The sequence below is a fragment of the Syzygium oleosum genome, unplaced genomic scaffold, assembly GCF_021117445.2.
Source record: "Syzygium oleosum isolate NSW1041296 unplaced genomic scaffold, Sole_v2.1 Sole_v2.14, whole genome shotgun sequence".
Taxonomy (NCBI): Eukaryota; Viridiplantae; Streptophyta; class Magnoliopsida; order Myrtales; family Myrtaceae; genus Syzygium; species Syzygium oleosum.
Window position 1 is genome coordinate 2782333 of NW_026607498.1, and position 16762 is coordinate 2799094.

Here is a 16762-nt window from a genome sequence, read left to right on the forward strand (position 1 = left end):
ACGAGGGTGAGATCTTCGGGGAGGAAGGAAAGGGACCTTGGAAGATGATGGTGGAGATGATGGCTGGTCGCCAAGCTTGAAAGTCCATTTTTTTCTTGGTTTCGATAGGGTAAAGAAGGAACCTTTTTTCTCTTTTTCTTTTGGTACAATACGTGTCGCGACCCTCCTCGAGACGAATGCCGGCATGACCTTCCGGCCATCCCGACCCTTGATCGATGCTCCGAGCCTTGTTATTACCTTCCAGGACAGGACTCCCGTGAGCAAGTACCGGATCAGACACAACGCCAAAAGCAAACGGCTTGAATGTTTTAAAAAGTATGTAGACACGTGACGTCGAGAAACGCATAAATGACTCGGATTTGTTCTATGGGAGTGGCATGACCCTAAGTATTATTATGCTTTGGAAGTTGTATTTTTATGTTTTTTCCGTTAATGACATGCTGAAAAGAAAATATACCTATGATATTTCATGTTCTTAATGTGCAATGTAAATTATCCTTTCGATTCTTAGTTTCTTAGTGAATACCTTCGATACACTTTTAAGAGAGCTTGATCATCCTAATCAAGTGTATCTTGGGACTAGAACCAATGTACTACTCGAGCCACGTGTTCTGTTGAATCAATTTGAGTAATGGGTATTTTTTTTCCAATATGAGAAGTTGTTGATATATGTATTGTAAATAAAAAATCTTGAATTTACGGATTGTAAATCGAGAGTTGAACTGAATCGAGTTATGAGACTTAATAAAAGTATCTAAACTTAGTATTGTATGTCATAGCTATTTTTTGATTTATGAACATTAATTATGGTCTTGGAAAAAAGAAATTTTAATTTCGTGTAATTACCGTTTGTTTTATTAAAATAAACATTACGTTTAAATGCAAATCACAAATCATATGTCATCATTAATCATTGCCTTATAAAGTGCAAAATTTATGTTTAACTATTCGATAACTATCAAAATACAACATATTTCGCAAAATATTACAAATTGCATCATTTTAATAAGTGAAGATATAAAAAAAAAACCTAGGTAAGAATCGATAAATTCATATCGTATCATGGATTTTTTTAGTGAACCAATAATTTTTATTTACGGTTCAGGTAATTAGCGATTCATCGAATATATATTTATCGAATCGATTCGAATTATACAATACGAATTGAGAATTATGATAAATATGGGAGATAGTATTATTTTTACGGGTTTATAATTTTACCCTTTGCATATTTTTTTTCACGGAAAAAAAATGAAAGGGAAAAATTTGCACCTCATTTTTTGATTTAAACATATAAATAAATAGATATAGATATAGACAAGGAAAATAAAATTCAAAAAAGGGAAAACAAAATTATTTATTTGCTCGCCACGGTTGCCACGTCGAGCGGGAGCGAACGCGCTGACCACTTGTAGGAGGCGTATTCGAATCCATCACCGCCGCACGACCGCCGCGCGCTCCTCCCCTCCTCCTCCTCCTCCTCCGCCGCGCGCGGCGCCGCGCCACCCCGCCTCCGATGGCCGGGCACGAAGAGGAGGTGGCGATGGAGGTGGAGGCCGTGCAGTCCGTCTACGGCGGCGATTGCGCCGTCGTCGACCAGTATCCTCCCCGGCTCCACGTCCGCATCGTGCCCCGCACCGCCGACGTCTCCTCTCAGCAGGTTCCCTCCCTCTTTCCTCTTCGATGCGCTCTCTTCTCTCCGATTGCGATTCGCAGGCCAAGAACGCCCGGAGTCTCATTTTGCGTTGCCTTCGTTTTCTTCTTCGCAGTTTGTGGAAGCGGTCATCGGAATAAGCGCAGGCCCACAGGTAATCGACTTTTTGCGAATTTTTCGGTAGGGATCGAAGGACCATCGCTGGATTGCGTAGTTTCGATCGACTTGGTTGGAAGTGATGTGGGATGCTTTTCACTGTTGGATTGCTTAACTGTTGAATGGAATTGAGCTACAGTTACCACTGGGCAGTGCTAGAATGGTTTTTCTGTTCAGGTAGTTTTCAGGATCAGTGATGCTCTTCCGAAGACGGTGTTCGCTGAAGTGAAGAAGTGGACAAGTTTAAAACTGTTTTAGCAAATAGAGTATGTTGGGAATAGTGTGAGTTGTCGCGTGAAGGTTCGAAGTTCGTCCCCCATCGTGCGAAACTTTGAACCTTGCCTTATCCATAAATGGTTGGCATTTGAAACGGAATGCATCCGTCTATCTCTCTTTCATTGTGTGAGACTTGGTGGATGCTGTCGTCGTTGTGGTTGCTGATTTTGTCTGGTATTTACTGGATCGATCTGCACCTCTTTTGGGTTGTTGCTCGGTAAATTTGCAAAAGCTATACTTTTAGCTAGTCGTTGTACTTTGTCTTTTGTATGACTTTAATTTTGCTGTCTTATGTAGTATCCGGATGTCCCGCCTGGTGTTGAACTTATAGAATCGAAGGGTCTTGATGATATAAGGCAGAAATATCTTTTGGATTGCATATTGAACAAAGCTCGTCAACTTTCCTCGTGTTCAATGCTAGTAGCACTTTGTGAGGTAACTCTAGTAGAATATGTCACGCAAGTTCTTTGATGGTAGCTAGTGCTGGCTGTATGTAAATATCTTTGTATTAGCTCCACTGACGGTGCACGCGCATGCAATAACATATTTCAATTCATTTAAGTTTGTATGGCACCTTAATTCAATCGTATACATGGATCTTTTATGTCCCTCTGTCCTTTCTTTCTGGCTAGAACAGACTTGATTTGCTCTCTAGGGGCTGAATTGTCTTCTCTGCTGGTAATCCTTCTTTTCATTTGATTTTTTTATTTTTGGTGTGCTGTCTGTTGACCTCGTAGAAAAGTGTGCTCAATTTGTTTAGCATCTCAAATCTCCTCAGTGGAAGCTTAGTTGGTAATTGTTGGATTTTTTGCTGTATCATCTGGTATATGCCGCTACTCTGTTGAAATTTCCTTTCTCCACAATGTTAAGAAGTCGGATTGTGCTGAATGAGTTGCCGAAGTAGCTGCTACCTTGCATACAGGTAGTTGGCTGCTCAAGCTTGTGAGTTGCATTTGCCTATGGTGGCTAGCACCGAGAACTCGGTTAAAGAAATATGAGGAGTTACTTGTGTGACATTAATGGGATACCATTTAAATGATGAGATGTTTCCCGCAAAAGTGACTTGTTCTGAGTATGCTAGAAAAATAAGTAGCTACAGAAAGTGCTGGACGAGGTAGTAGTAGGGTGTAGGCTTTGTCAGGTTCATGTTTTAGTCCCTTGCTTTGAAATATTAACAATCTTATCCACCAATTTTTATTAGCAAGACTGCTGGAGACAATCATTCATTAGCCTTAATTCTTCAACCTTAATGATACTATGCGCGGTCATATGACATACACTTTGTGTTCTTGTCATTCTATTAATTCACTATTGTTGAAAATGGCATTGCACCAATGCAGTTATTTCTGAAGATGGACCATTTGATTTGATGACTTCAGCTTAATGTCAATTCTTAATCTTGGTGAAACAATTTGAAAGGATTAACCTTTTCCCATCCTTAAAGAAGAAGCAAAGTTTGAGTTGCTTCAGACATTTGTGGTTCACGGGGTCTTAATCTAGTTAATTTGGTACAGTAGTGGTGTCTGAAGTGAAATTAGTGCCATACAAGGACAGAAGAATGACCTTGGTTATATGTTCAAAAAGAGAATGAACATAGCTGAGTCTCATGTTTTAAATGCAATTGGAAGGTGATATCCATGGGAAGAGCTTGTAAGGACTGAAATATCGTGGAAATAGATTAGATTTATATGCTGCCAGTAATTCGACATTCATTCCTCAGTTTATTAGGTCAATGTCGTTAAAATTGCTTCTTTTGTAATGATTAGGATGGGGCATATAAAAATGAATTGTTAGAAAACTATCAGATAATGTGGAGTAAATTCTAACCCATAAAGAGTTTTAAAACCATAATTTTTAAGAAGAAATAATATTGTATTTAACTGTTTCAGAATTACTTCAGACGAGGAATCTACTGGTATAAGATGTACAATTTTCTCCTCTTATTATAAAGTGCAGACAGGGTTAAGGGAATATTACAATACAATGGTTCCATTTGCTGAGAGATTTAGACACTGTAGGGCTTATTTAGTGCCAAATGCTGGCCCAAGTTTAAATCCATTTTTTTGGTTATTAGCTGGCCTCACCAGAGCTATTGCTAGAAATTTCTCGGGTCAAAACATGATTTCGATGATCCTGGACTAGAGATTTTTGTTTTTGGGTGTGATATTGTCCCTTCTCGTGGAGTTAAGCTAGGGGTGATCGGTTCCCGGTCCGGTCCAGTTCCAAGATGGAACCGAGAACCGGACCGGGAGGACCGGTTCTCAATTTTGGGAACCGGGGAAACCGGTCACTATTTTATTTTTGTCCCACCATAACGAGAGAGAGTGACAAATCTCAACATATTGACGGAAACGACGACAAGTGAAGATTCATTGTGATGCAATGATAAGGGGAAAGCGTTGTACGTGGGTTTAGTTTACATTTTACTAATTTTTTTGAAGAAATAAAATATAAAAAATATATATATGTAGTCGGTCCTGTCGGTCCGATTCCCCCTTGGAATTGGGAACCGGACCACTCGGACACCAGTTCCACTTTTAGGAATTGGGAACCGGACCGACACTCCCGGGAACTGGACCAAACCGGCTAGTCCGGTCTGGTCCGGGCAGTTCATTTTGCACACCCCTAAGTTAAACTAATCATCGAATCTGCAAAGAGTGAGTCAAGAAAAGCAGTTGTTTAATTTTTGCATGCATGATGAGTACATGGCCTACTAGGTGTGATGTTTTGGTAGGAATTGCCTTGTCAACAGGTTGATGATCATCAAACATCTGATAGAATGGTTTAACATGTTGCAGAAAAATAGTATAACAAATGCATAACTGGTGAAATATTAGAGTTTGAGGTCATGCCTAAATTTCAGATGTTTAAACACCTTTTTCGCCTTGTATCTGCGCTCCAGTCAATTGATGGTGTCAACTGAAAGTTTTCTTTCTGAATTCTTTTTGAAATTTATACTGTATGTGAGAGAAATGTCCATAAAATTGTTCGTATACACAGACCCGAACTAGTCTATGAACTGGTCAGGCATCCCCTGTGTGGTCTAGGGTAACATGATTTATGAAGAAGGTAATATAAACATTTATATGTTATCCTGCTGAGATGGAAGAGGCACTTTCCAAATTTATCAGCTGGGCAAGTTTGAGTCTCTATTCTGTCCAACCTAGATACATGATTTAGCTCAGTTTGCATGAAAGGTTCATATAGCCAATCTACTGAGTTGGATAAGGCTTAGTAGTAATGATTGTTGTTGTTGAATGCTCTCGCTGTGTGAATTTTCTTGTAGGAAGCAGTGGAACTCCTCTCTAAGATGAACCACCCAGAGGGTGACTGTCCACTGTGTTTGTATCCTCTGGTTCCTGAAGATACAGAACACCTAGATTTGGCATTTATGAAGCTGATGTCTTGTTTCCATTGCTTTCACAGGTCAGAATGCATTCTTGCTTTGCGCTTTGAGTTGTGTCTCTCATGTATATGCTTTTTTCCCTCCTTGATCTTTGATTTTCCTCACCTGGAACCATGGCAGTGAGTGCATTATTAGGTGGTGGAACTGGCTTCAAAATGAGAAACAAACAAAAGTTGGTGAGATGGGAAATGAAAAAGGTATGGATGTTTTTGAAAGAACTGTCCCTTTTTCGACTAAGTGGTGGATTTCCATTACTATTCTAGTTCTTCTCTCTCCTTTTTTTACTTTTTTAAATGGAATTTTTCTTAGGGTAGGAGGTTATCCACTTGTCATTCTTGGACATCTAAAATAGGCTCACCAGTTTAAGGAGACTCTGAGTTGTAGTTTCAGTTCATTTTATAGTTAGTATCTTACAAGAGCACTTGCTTTGGCTAACACACAAATGCTAACACGAAATTTTCAGCTTGTCGTGCAGAGACATAGTCTCATCTGCTGTCTTTGCATTCAGAACATGTTTAATGATTGCTAAGTTTAAGGTCATTTATTTTTTTTACCCGTTTGGATGCAATATTTATCTTCTTTGGGATGATCATCTGTTTGCTCATTGTTCTTTATGTTGATCCTTGATTTGTGCTCTATTAACTGGGTATGGCTACATGTTGCTTGATCTCTGAGGGCCACTTAATGTATGATCTTTAAAATGTATCTTTAGAGAACTTTCTCGAAATAGGAATTGTCTTGGGAAGGAGAAGACTCCTTTGAAAATTATTCAAAGATGCAACGACATGATTTCACATTACACCAAATGGTTAGTAATGATTTTGTCCTTCAGGTCATTGACAAGGTACTGGCCCTCCTTACATTGGTTTCTATCGTCAAGCTGACTAATAGCATCAAATAAAATGTCAGTGATATGGGCAGGGATACTCCTTAGTTTGCATCTTTATCCATCAAAGTAGGTCGTATCTTTGATATGTAACATGCTAATTAAGTGCCTTTTCTCACCTACAAATGTTTACTGAAATAAAAGAGTATTTTGCAGTAGTATCTAGTCAATTGTCATTATATGGATAGAAACTACTCGATGCTTCTTGTGCTTGTAGGCTGTAAGGAGCTTTATTATGACACTAGCACTATTATTTGGCACATGCCTTCATGATCTGATGGGGTTGTTCTCTGATGTGCTGTCATTGTACTTAATTTGTTTTTAGACATTAATTTCTCTTGTTTATGCTTAAATCTTAAGTTTCAAGTACTTGACTGTCGGTTGCTACTCTACACATGCATCCAGGGTTAGAAAGCCAGGGAAACTGTCCAGTTTGCAGGAAAGTTTTTCAGGCCAAGGATTTGGAACATGTACTTAAGTTAATCAGCTCATTTTCCTCCAAATCGGTATGCCAATTCACTTATTAGTCTAGAGGAATTATTTAAAGCATGCATCACTGTAATTTGCATCGTCAGCATTAGTTGGTTGTTACCTCCAACTGGTTAGGGGAGAAGCATATAGTAGAGAAGTGGTCTTTGCTCATTTGGGTCAGTGGTATATTTACCTTATGCCGCATTAACTTATGCTTCTCCTTTCCATTAACTTATGGTTCTCTTTTCCATGAATTAGTCCTCAGCCATTAGAGATTCTGTTAAAATCCTGCTGAAGGAACTTTAATCGGTGGTCAAAGTACCTTTTTCCTTTGTGTATTGAGTTGAGAGTGTCTTTGATATTTTCACTAGCCAGGTGTAGTAATTAAGTGCATTCTCTTGGTTGTCATGGCAGAGTTTTGAAGGAGATGTCCCTGAAGAGAATGGGGAGCTTCTCTGGTCAGATTCCGAAAATAGTAGAAGGCAGAGACTTGAGACCATTATGAAAGTGCAGCAAGAAATTAATGGCTTAATTGAACCCAAGAAGGACTTGGTTGTGTTGCCGGGCATGTACATAACCCCGACAATTACCTCATCGACATCTGGTACGACGAATGACAATATCGAGGAACAACAACCAAGGGACGAAGCTGTCTCTTTGGAAACAGATTCTAGTAATGCCTTAAGGCAGCAAAAAGGCAAGGCAGTTGCTTCTGTCCGTAACTCCATTGGATCCTCAAACACACGAGGCACCATTGAGCATAGGAACTCAGGTACGAGGAAAAACAGTGCGAGGAATGCTAGAAAGCCAGGCAAACACTGGGTTAGGAAAGATGATACACCTAGGGGTTAATTTATTGTAGTTGTTGATGACTGGATAGAAGTACGAAAGGCACAAATGTCAGGTATGAGTTTTTGTCACGCCCTTTTGGATATACTCCGCGCACTCTCCATGAAGGGAGTGCATACAGGATATTTTTTATTGTCTGTGCCTGCAGTCCCATCTGGACATTTGAATCGCGGTCTCAACTGGGGACCGAATCATCTGATACAAAATAATGCAGATGTGGGGATCTGCCGAAATGTGTGCATCAGTCGGACTGTGCGGATCCTTGTAGTAAGATGGAGGGAGTGAATTTGCAGTGCGCCCCCATCGGAGGTCCCTGGCCAATAGCTTTTGTGGAAGGCATGATTGATTTGCTGGAATAAAAGTGCAACATTCGGGAAACTTATTATGATTGTTGCTCATGGACCACAGCCCGCCAAACCCCCCGTCCAAAACAAATGTCCCGTAAATTTTCCATGTTTTGCAGCTTTTGCTTGCACCTTCCTAGCTAGTGATGAGATGAGAATTCAATCATTTGTTCCTCAATAGTCTGATTTGAACGGTCGCCGGGCCTGCTCCATTTCCTACAATAATTGCCCATTGTCTGTAAGCTAGTGAAGTCCCTCCATTGTGTTGTATCTTTCGATGGATCCCATGCCCTAACAGTCCAAAACATCATTATTCAAAAAACCAGTCCCACAAATTGCAGACATCTGCTGGGGATTTATCGTTCCCATTTCGTTCTATGATCGTCGCTGTCTCGCTCTTGCCCCCAACCAACCGAAGCATTTGTGGGTAGCTTGTGCTAATGTGCAAGAGCTGAACTATATTGGCCTTTTAAGCAATTTGGGGTTCACTAATTGGGCCAAGTTGGGTTTCACTAATTGAACTATCACAAAGCAAATTCTTCTCTCTTTTTAGCACTGGAGTCCTTTCTTGTGATAGCTAAGCATGGTCCTCTCTTGGCTCTTCGATGCATTTTCAGAGGGAACTGATTATTTGGTTATATTACTTGCGCAAACTATTGATGTGGCGCTAACTTGCGAGCTCATGGCAATGCACCAAACAGATCGTGTAATTAAATTCGCTATGGTTAGTTTCGAGAGGAAATGTCATGTTGAGTAAGGGATAATTGGTTCCCCCTAATACTATCAAGGCGGCAGTTCAACTGGATAAGGGCTTCTTCGTGGTTTCCTTCAGGTAGTTAGAGATCTGAGTGTTGCAAATCTAAGAACTGAACTTTGAGCCAATCCATATATCTAGTTGACATTTTGGTGAGGTCGTAGTGATGGGCTAGCGCAATTCAGAAGGACCTCTTTGGAGGATAGATTGAGGCTTTGGTGCAAAGTGATTCGGTTCAAACAATGCAAAAACATACTTTAGACCTATAGACTAAACATCATGTGGAGTGGTGCGGAGCTCCTATGATAATGCTCAGGGGAGGCAGTTTCGCTAGTTGCTCCCTCTCACCTAGTTTAAGATAGCTAAAAAAATATCGGTTCTCCTTGTTTGATCAATTATAGAAATCTAACTTAGAGTGGAATCCATACAATAGATCTGGCATATTCTTATTTGTACTTTTACTTTGTGCGCTACACAATTGTCCCGTCATTCTATAATCCAACTTACGCTTAAAAACATATCTTACATTGCTTAGATACGACTTTTTGATGAGTTTTATACATACTTAGTCTTCCTCCACTTATTACTTACAGCTTTGGATTGGACTTTGAATAGTCACATTTCAATGGAGTAGTCTAGAATCTCTTTCTTACTTGTGTACATTGTAGGGTTCAAAAGGAATCATGTCCAGAATTATAATAGTTTTAGTCGTTTAGTTGGCCCTATGAAAGTAAATCTTTGTGCTTCCTCATTTGTTATTTATAATAATACTGGAAAATGACACCCTCCTGCTTGTGTAAAAGAAAAAAAGTGTGAACTTAAAACTTAGGAGTTCCCAAATAGAAAGTGAATGATTACAGTGGACAGGTGGTACTCATTAGTTAGTTGTGGTAAAGTAAGAAAACAAAGTGGAATGATTTCTCATTTACATTGGTTGATCCTGACTAAGCAATTCATCACATGAACGGGGCGGTTCAACCCAAATCAAAAAAGCAAAAGACAAAAAGGGCTTTCCCAACATCTTTTGGAATTCACTTTCTACGTGCTAGATTTCTCGGTTAGACTAAGAATAGTGAACATCTGCTCTATCATCAGTCAACACTTTTATCATTAGCATTGATTCTGAAATCTGATGCATTATAGATTCTAGAGACCGCTATCACATCACCAGCATATCTTATCCACTTTTGGGAACTTGGAATGTTGTCAGATTGATGTGTTTGATTGACTCGCCGTGAATCACATGCTAAACAGCTTCATCAAAGAAGGTCCTAGCTCCATTTTCTTGAATTTCCAACATTATGGGCGCTTTCATATGGCCTTGCCCCATTTCATACTTTGGATGGAAGAAAAAGCTTCCCTGGACGATTCATTGTCAATCTGTAACCATGGACTTTGAGTTATAGTTCAAAAGGGTAAATCGCTTTTCGGCGCCCTTTTATCGTTTGGACGACATTACAGGTCACCCTGAATTTCGAAAATTCATCTCTTTATTTTCGCGCCGGTTGTAAGCGTTTATTGAATCTGCCAAATTACGTACTCGACTTCTTTCGAGTTGTCTTTTGGGGATTTGAAGGATCAGACATGCTCTCGTTAAGGGTCATCCCAGTAACTTTTCTCTTCCAAGATAGACAAGTTCTTCCTGAAATCTTTGAGCACAGTGAAGAGTTTTCTAGAGCGACATCGCGACACCAATCGAAAACCCTTAGTTGTGAACCAAAATAGAGATATGTATGTCCCCATGATGCTCCACGAGCCATTCCATTTGGTTCTAATGGCTCCTGGCAACACATCCAATCACTGGACCATACCCAAAAGTCGAGCCACAGTCAAAAGGAGACTCATGCCCCCATTGAAATAAATTGGGTTTGGGTGCAATCATGCAATTGGAAAGGCTCTCTCAGTATCCATCATTGGACCATTGGCACTCTTTTGCACTTTTTCAATTTGGGGAGATATCAGAATATATGACGTCCTATTGTATGGTAATGATCCCAAATTTGTCGTTCTTCCCTCTTTTGCCAAACTCTTATTTTGCATCGGACAAATTTGTGGATTGACAAATGCTCTGCGCCATCCATTTCGTACCACTATTGAAAATTTAGAGAAAGTAGGGTTTTTGTCCCGCCAAATGCCCTTTTTATTCTCTCTTTCCATCTACATACGTACTTTTTATTATAATATTTGAATATTAAATAACGCATTCATCTAACGACTTAAACTTTTAGAACAGTTGATGGAAATTTACATGATATCAAAGCAGAAGATCCTAAATTCCTATTTCTCTCCTTTCTTATGAGCAAGGGAGAGGGTTAGAACGTTCGAATATTATACGATACATTGATCCGACCGCTTAAACTTTTAAAACATTAGGCAGCAATCCCACAAAATTTTACATTTCTATCACGCACGCTTTTTTTTTTATTGACTTCCCCTGTATTTCTCTTTTTGTCTCGCTTCCACGCTTTCAAGTATTGACAATAACCCGAGAGTTGGAGCACAATTATTTAGTGATGTCACGAGATCATAGTTTCATAGCTACCCACAATGTTCATCTTAGGAGGAAAACATAGAAATACAAAATGCGAGTATGTCTATACAATGAGATGAAAAATGAATCCTAACTTTTCCTTCCCTAGATATGTGTTTGCTTTCCTATTTTCTTTCTCCCCTCCACATTTTTCCAAATCATTTTCATCTTATCTTTTTCTGTATATCGTTCACCAAAAATTGTATGAGGATTAGTGGGAGACAACATACCATACAAATACCATCATGATAAACCGAAACCATCATGGTTATACTTTTGTCGTAGGGACTAGTCATGCACTTTTTAGCAATGGGATTCGCCCTCTGGATCCTTCTTCTTCCTCCTCAAATTACAAAATCGCCTGCATGAAGCATTTTCGGGAAATTTGACATTTGCAAAATGGCTTCTCTCTTTTTAAGAGGATGTGACATTCGCCTATTTTAATCGTTTCCTCCTCTCTTTTTTTCCCTTCTAGAAATTTTTTATGTTTGAATATGGCAAACTTATGTATTCGAATCACGAGTTGAGAACCACAAAGGGTTCTAATTTTACCCCCTTTCAAAGGTTGATACATCATGACGAATGATATTGAACTCTATCTTTTTTTTCGGATGCAAGACGTTTTATCACTATAATAACAAGTGTTGATGTCATCAACACTTTACCCGATGTATGTGGATGAAATGTTTTGTGTACTTTCCTGCAAATCGAATGAGATATCCCATGTTATTTGTATAAATTTACATTCTAATATTAAGTGCAACAACAAATACAAAATTCAATCAGCTGTGCAAATCTCGGCATATATCATTTCTAAGGACTTTGCATAATGCACACAAATATTTTAGCAACTTGTCGTAAAGACTGCCCTAAAGAAAAGGGAATTCGAGGGGCATTCTCAGGTTGTACTTCGTCACTTGTGAAAAAGTGACTGATTTGCTTCCTCAAAACACCTTTCTACAATATGGACATTGTGGAATATGATGAAATAACATAAATCTGTAAAACAAAGAAAATGAAGAATTTAAATACAACGATGATTAAAAGATTTATTTTATGTTTTTCTCAAATTTACTTTTATTTGCTACTATAAAATTAAATATATAAAGATTCACTTGACGTTCTCTAGCCATTACTTTGTCGTAATTTGTGAGAAAAGCATTTGATGGGCGGAAAATCGTTGAGAAAATCCATGTAATACATCTGCATAAAGGAATAGATTGTTTTGTCATCATAAAAAATGAAAGATCATTGAGAAAATCCTCTTTGATATTTTGAAGATTTTCATATAATAAAAGGCTACTAACATGGGTGTTTGAGTGTATAGAACGAACAACTTCTATACACACAAGCCATATGTAGTGGAGTATTAACAACCGGATGTATAATGCATGGAAACGTTTTGACTCTGTAGAAGTAGAAGAAGCTATTGAACGGGAAATGCATCTATAAGTCTAGAAGAACATTTGTAGAGGGAGAACAAGCTGTAGAAGGATGGTTCGTTAAAGTTTGGACAGACCAATAAAAGGTGAACAGTCTGTAGAACACGAGGAAATCAATTTGCTTGAAAGACCCTATTTACAAAAATTGAACAAATCATATAATGAGAATTTGCAAAAAGTCTAACTGTTTTACAAAAGCAATGCATGCTATAGACGAAGTGAGTGGTTCTACATACAAACCTCCACGACATTGGTGGGAAGACCTTGCTCTTTGTTGACCAGTTAGGACTTGGGCTCCCTCTTGGTGATCTCCCCACGCGAAAGTATCGGGCTTCTACTGTGCATCCCCAACAAATAGCATTAGAGCCGATGGTTGATTGGTAGCTCACTCTCAGTATTATCGGTGTTTGGTGAATATCTCAATAAAGAAATTTGCTGAGAAACGCGGTTTTCAAGCAGTGGGCGTTGTGATGTAGCAATGACGTCCCAATGGTAGTCTTTATGGTTTGGTCTAGAGAAAAAGATCAGGGATGAAGGTGGGCATTGATGGAGATTCAAGTTGAAATATGTTGGTGCATAAAAATACATGAATTAAAAGGGAGCAAACCTAACACCGAGCTCACACGTGAAGGGAGATTGTTGAGACGCACGTATTAGTTGTATTAGAAAAATCTTACATCGGAGAATTGATGTGGTGTGGAGCAATTAATAGTTCTAAGTTGGCCCATAACTATTAGCTTAAGCTTTTAAATAAATGTGAGTCTAACTAGATATATTGATGAACTCAGTCTTAGGCTCCCTCTTAGTGATCTCTCTGGACAAAAGTATCAAGTTTCTATTACGTGCTCCCAACAGTTTTAGTGATTAATCACGAAATCAACTCGTTATGGCCGTTCTTTTATGTAACTATGTTTACTTCAGCATCTCGTAAATTTTCCTCTTTATTTGTTCTAATTCATTTCATGTTCAGTCTGTTGTCAAGTTGTAGGTCACCTCTATTGTGTAATCCAATGTATTGACTTCAAATTCGAGCTCATGCTATAATCAATTGGGCTTGCACAACTACAAGCGAAAAATTGTGAAAATGAAATTTATTATGGATCATCAAGTTAACAGCACAACGATAGTGTTGGAAGAAGATTCAAATTGGATCTTGCATGATCTTATGGACTGTGATGTTATCCGATTCAATGCGCCACAATTTCTCTCGGTTAAAGACCCCCACAACCTAACGTCTATGTCAATGTCAGGGAGAAAATGATGGCATACTTCCACATCGAATGCGCACGCAAAGTAAGATGCTTTCTGACATTTTGGGAAGTGGGGTTGACATCAGTCTTTGGGAATAAGCAAGATCATCCTAACTTTATCGCCAATGTCGTGTGCACCCAATCAAATTGACAGTATATCAACAATTTCCTAGAAATATCATTGAAAACTGTCCATTTTCTTTCTCTAAAAAGTTGGTGGATATTTCACTGGCCAGCCGCTATATCTTCCATCCAATCACACCATCTTTTAAACTTCCCAAGTGATAGTGATGATTAGTTTAGGAACGCGGATCATCCACCTTTATCGCCAATAATTACTTGTACCCGATCGAAATTGACACTACGTCAATAATTTCATCTTTTTTCCCCAAAAAAGTTGGTAGATATTTCATTGGCCAGCCGCTATACCTTCCACCCAATCACCCATCTTTGAACTTGGCCGGTGATGATCAGTTTTAGGAACTCCATTCACCACAGGTCTCGATTCGTGGAACCCTAGAAGCCGACTATTACTGGAATGTTTTGATTCGAGTAATGGGGTGAGGCAGGGACTTTCTATAAGCAACATCGTATTGGTAAATTGCCAAGTTTAGAAGATGAGCTAAAATATCGAGGTTGTCATCAATTTTGTTTTAATTATTTGCCGAAGTTCCTAGTTTACTTTCTGGGCACACCATCGTTTGTTGCTCGAAATGTACCTGTTTTGAGAGCGCTTCTTCAATTCATGATAATTTGGTAAGTTGATATTTGTCTGAGTGAAAAGAAGATATTTCTCCATGCATTTAACCTGTTTTAGAAACCCTTGTTTTTTTTAGAAACCCTTGTTGAGTGGGGAAATAATGCGCGATTTTTTCGCCCTCAAAGCTGCGCATAATTGGTCGTGTTAGATAAGATTTATGCGGGCCTCACGCAAGAGACCTTGAAGGCTCGGTAGAATGAATAATCACGGGTTCGAGTAATATATATATTTACATATGTATAATATACATATGTGTATATGACATAATTCTATGAAAAATCTATTACTAATTTTTATAATTCTTTATTGATGGCACACATGTACATTGTCCAAACAATGCAAGGGTAGTTAGGCAATGTGTAGCTTTATAAATGACCAATAATTCTCAATTTATCACGTCCCTTGTCTCTATGTATAATCTTATAGAGACATAAACTTAGTCTTGGACCTTTGTTTTGAACAGATCCATCACATCGACCACATTGCTAGCAGATCTAATAAAAACAATTTACGATCATATAGTAAGCAATAATCTCTCTAAGAAAGTGACTTCAAAGACATTTGTATTCTTCACTTGGGTTGTGCACCTTCAATTCTATATGCATGTCCTTTTATTAATTTTCATAATTTCATAATAACAAAACAAATAATCAAAGAACAAAATATAGATTTCGACCAAAAAAAAAGTACAAAATATAGAGGGAATTTTGATATAATGATAAGGTCTCATCTCTATAGTATCGATTCGCCTGTAAAGGGGAAAAGTACCAAAAAAGTCATAAACCTATTACATTGATACCAATTTAGTCAAAAACCTTTTCACATTGATACCAATTCGGTCCATCCGGCCAATTTAGGCTAGAAATCGCTGATGTGGACACCGGTCATCTTACGTGGCTCGGGCGGCGCTGACGTGGATAATTTTAAATAATTTTTTGAATATTTTAATATTTTTTCTTTTTTTTCCTCCATTTTCCTTTGCTTATGGCCAGTACTCGATCATGGCTAGCAACCGGCCATAGGCGAGGGCTGGACCCTTGCGGCATGGGCGAGGGGCGAGGGTCCAGCCCTCGCCAAGCGACCCTTGCCTATGGTGACCGGCCACAAGCCCAAGGAAGGAGAAGGAAGAAAAAAAAAGGAAAAAAAGGGAAAAATATTAAAAATTCAAAATAAGTATTAAAAAATTCCACGTCAGCGCCAATCGTCCGTCGGTCATGCCACGTAGAACAACCGGCGTTCACGTCAACGTTTTCCGGCCTAAATTGACCGGATAGACTAAATTGGTATCAATATGAAAAGGTTTAAGACTGAATTTGTCCAATTGAAAGGTTTAGAACTTATTTGGTACCAATGCAATAGGTTTATGACTGTTTTGGTACTTTTTCCCGCAAGTGAAGACTTGTTCAATTATATAGCGTATGTGAAAGAGACTGATGGTTTGTTGAGAAAAAGAAAGAGCGACTGAAGGTTGACGATCACAGCCTACATTTGACGTCTTCATCGGCTCGGCTAACTTCAGCTAGGAGTTTCAAAACGGCGCTTGTTTTGCTGAGGTTAGTAATTTCATACGCTGCAGAACATAAACTTGCAAAATGGATTAGTGATCTTAGATTCATTAGATTCAAAGATTCAGATAGAATACGATGTAGCAAACACCAAAGTCATGTAAAATGTCATTTTGTTTCGACGGCAAAGCGCTCTATTCACTCGGTAGCGTGCGCGTTAGAGATTAGGAAAAGTTTATTACCAACCCTCGTACCAGACATATTGAGCCGATATCACTAAACCAATCGAATACTCTTCTATGTATTTATGAATTTTGAAGGGTAATGCACATTAAGAAGTTGGCACACTTAATTAGTTCGGTGATACCGTATCAATAGGTTACGCAAATATAAAAATCAAATGAAGAAAAAGAAGTTAGTTTGATCGTCATTGAAATGTGAATGTGCTTTTATTAGTCGCATGAGTCTATGCTTTTAGG

At 38.7% G+C, this 16762-nt stretch overlaps 1 protein-coding gene across 2 annotated transcripts; it reads left to right on the forward strand.

Annotated features, from left to right (window-relative positions):
* The first annotated feature begins 1371 nt into the window (after nucleotides 1–1371).
* Nucleotides 1372–8076, forward strand: LOC115684485 (uncharacterized). Of its 2 annotated transcripts, XM_030609227.2 has the most exons (7): nucleotides 1372–1660; nucleotides 1770–1808; nucleotides 2384–2521; nucleotides 5373–5512; nucleotides 5613–5689; nucleotides 6784–6884; nucleotides 7264–8076. In XM_030609227.2, the coding sequence occupies exons 1-7, from the start codon at nucleotides 1517–1519 to the stop codon at nucleotides 7699–7701; spliced, it is 1077 nt and encodes a 358-aa protein (XP_030465087.2). In that variant the 5' UTR covers nucleotides 1372–1516; the 3' UTR covers nucleotides 7702–8076. The 2 variants fall into 2 exon arrangements, with proteins under 2 accessions (XP_030465087.2, XP_056173877.1); XM_056317902.1 differs by lacking the exon at nucleotides 2384–2521.
* The last annotated feature ends 8686 nt before the right edge of the window (nucleotides 8077–16762 follow it).

Coding starts and splice junctions, on each gene's coding strand:
- LOC115684485 (XM_030609227.2), top strand. CDS start 1,517: ATGGCCGGGCACGAAGAGGAGGTGGCGATGGAGGTGGAGGCCGTGCAG. Junction 2,522..5,372: donor TGCTAGTAGCACTTTGTGAG/GTAACTCTAGTA, acceptor ATTTTCTTGTAG/GAAGCAGTGGAACTCCTCTC. Junction 5,690..6,783: donor TGAGATGGGAAATGAAAAAG/GTATGGATGTTT, acceptor ACATGCATCCAG/GGTTAGAAAGCCAGGGAAAC.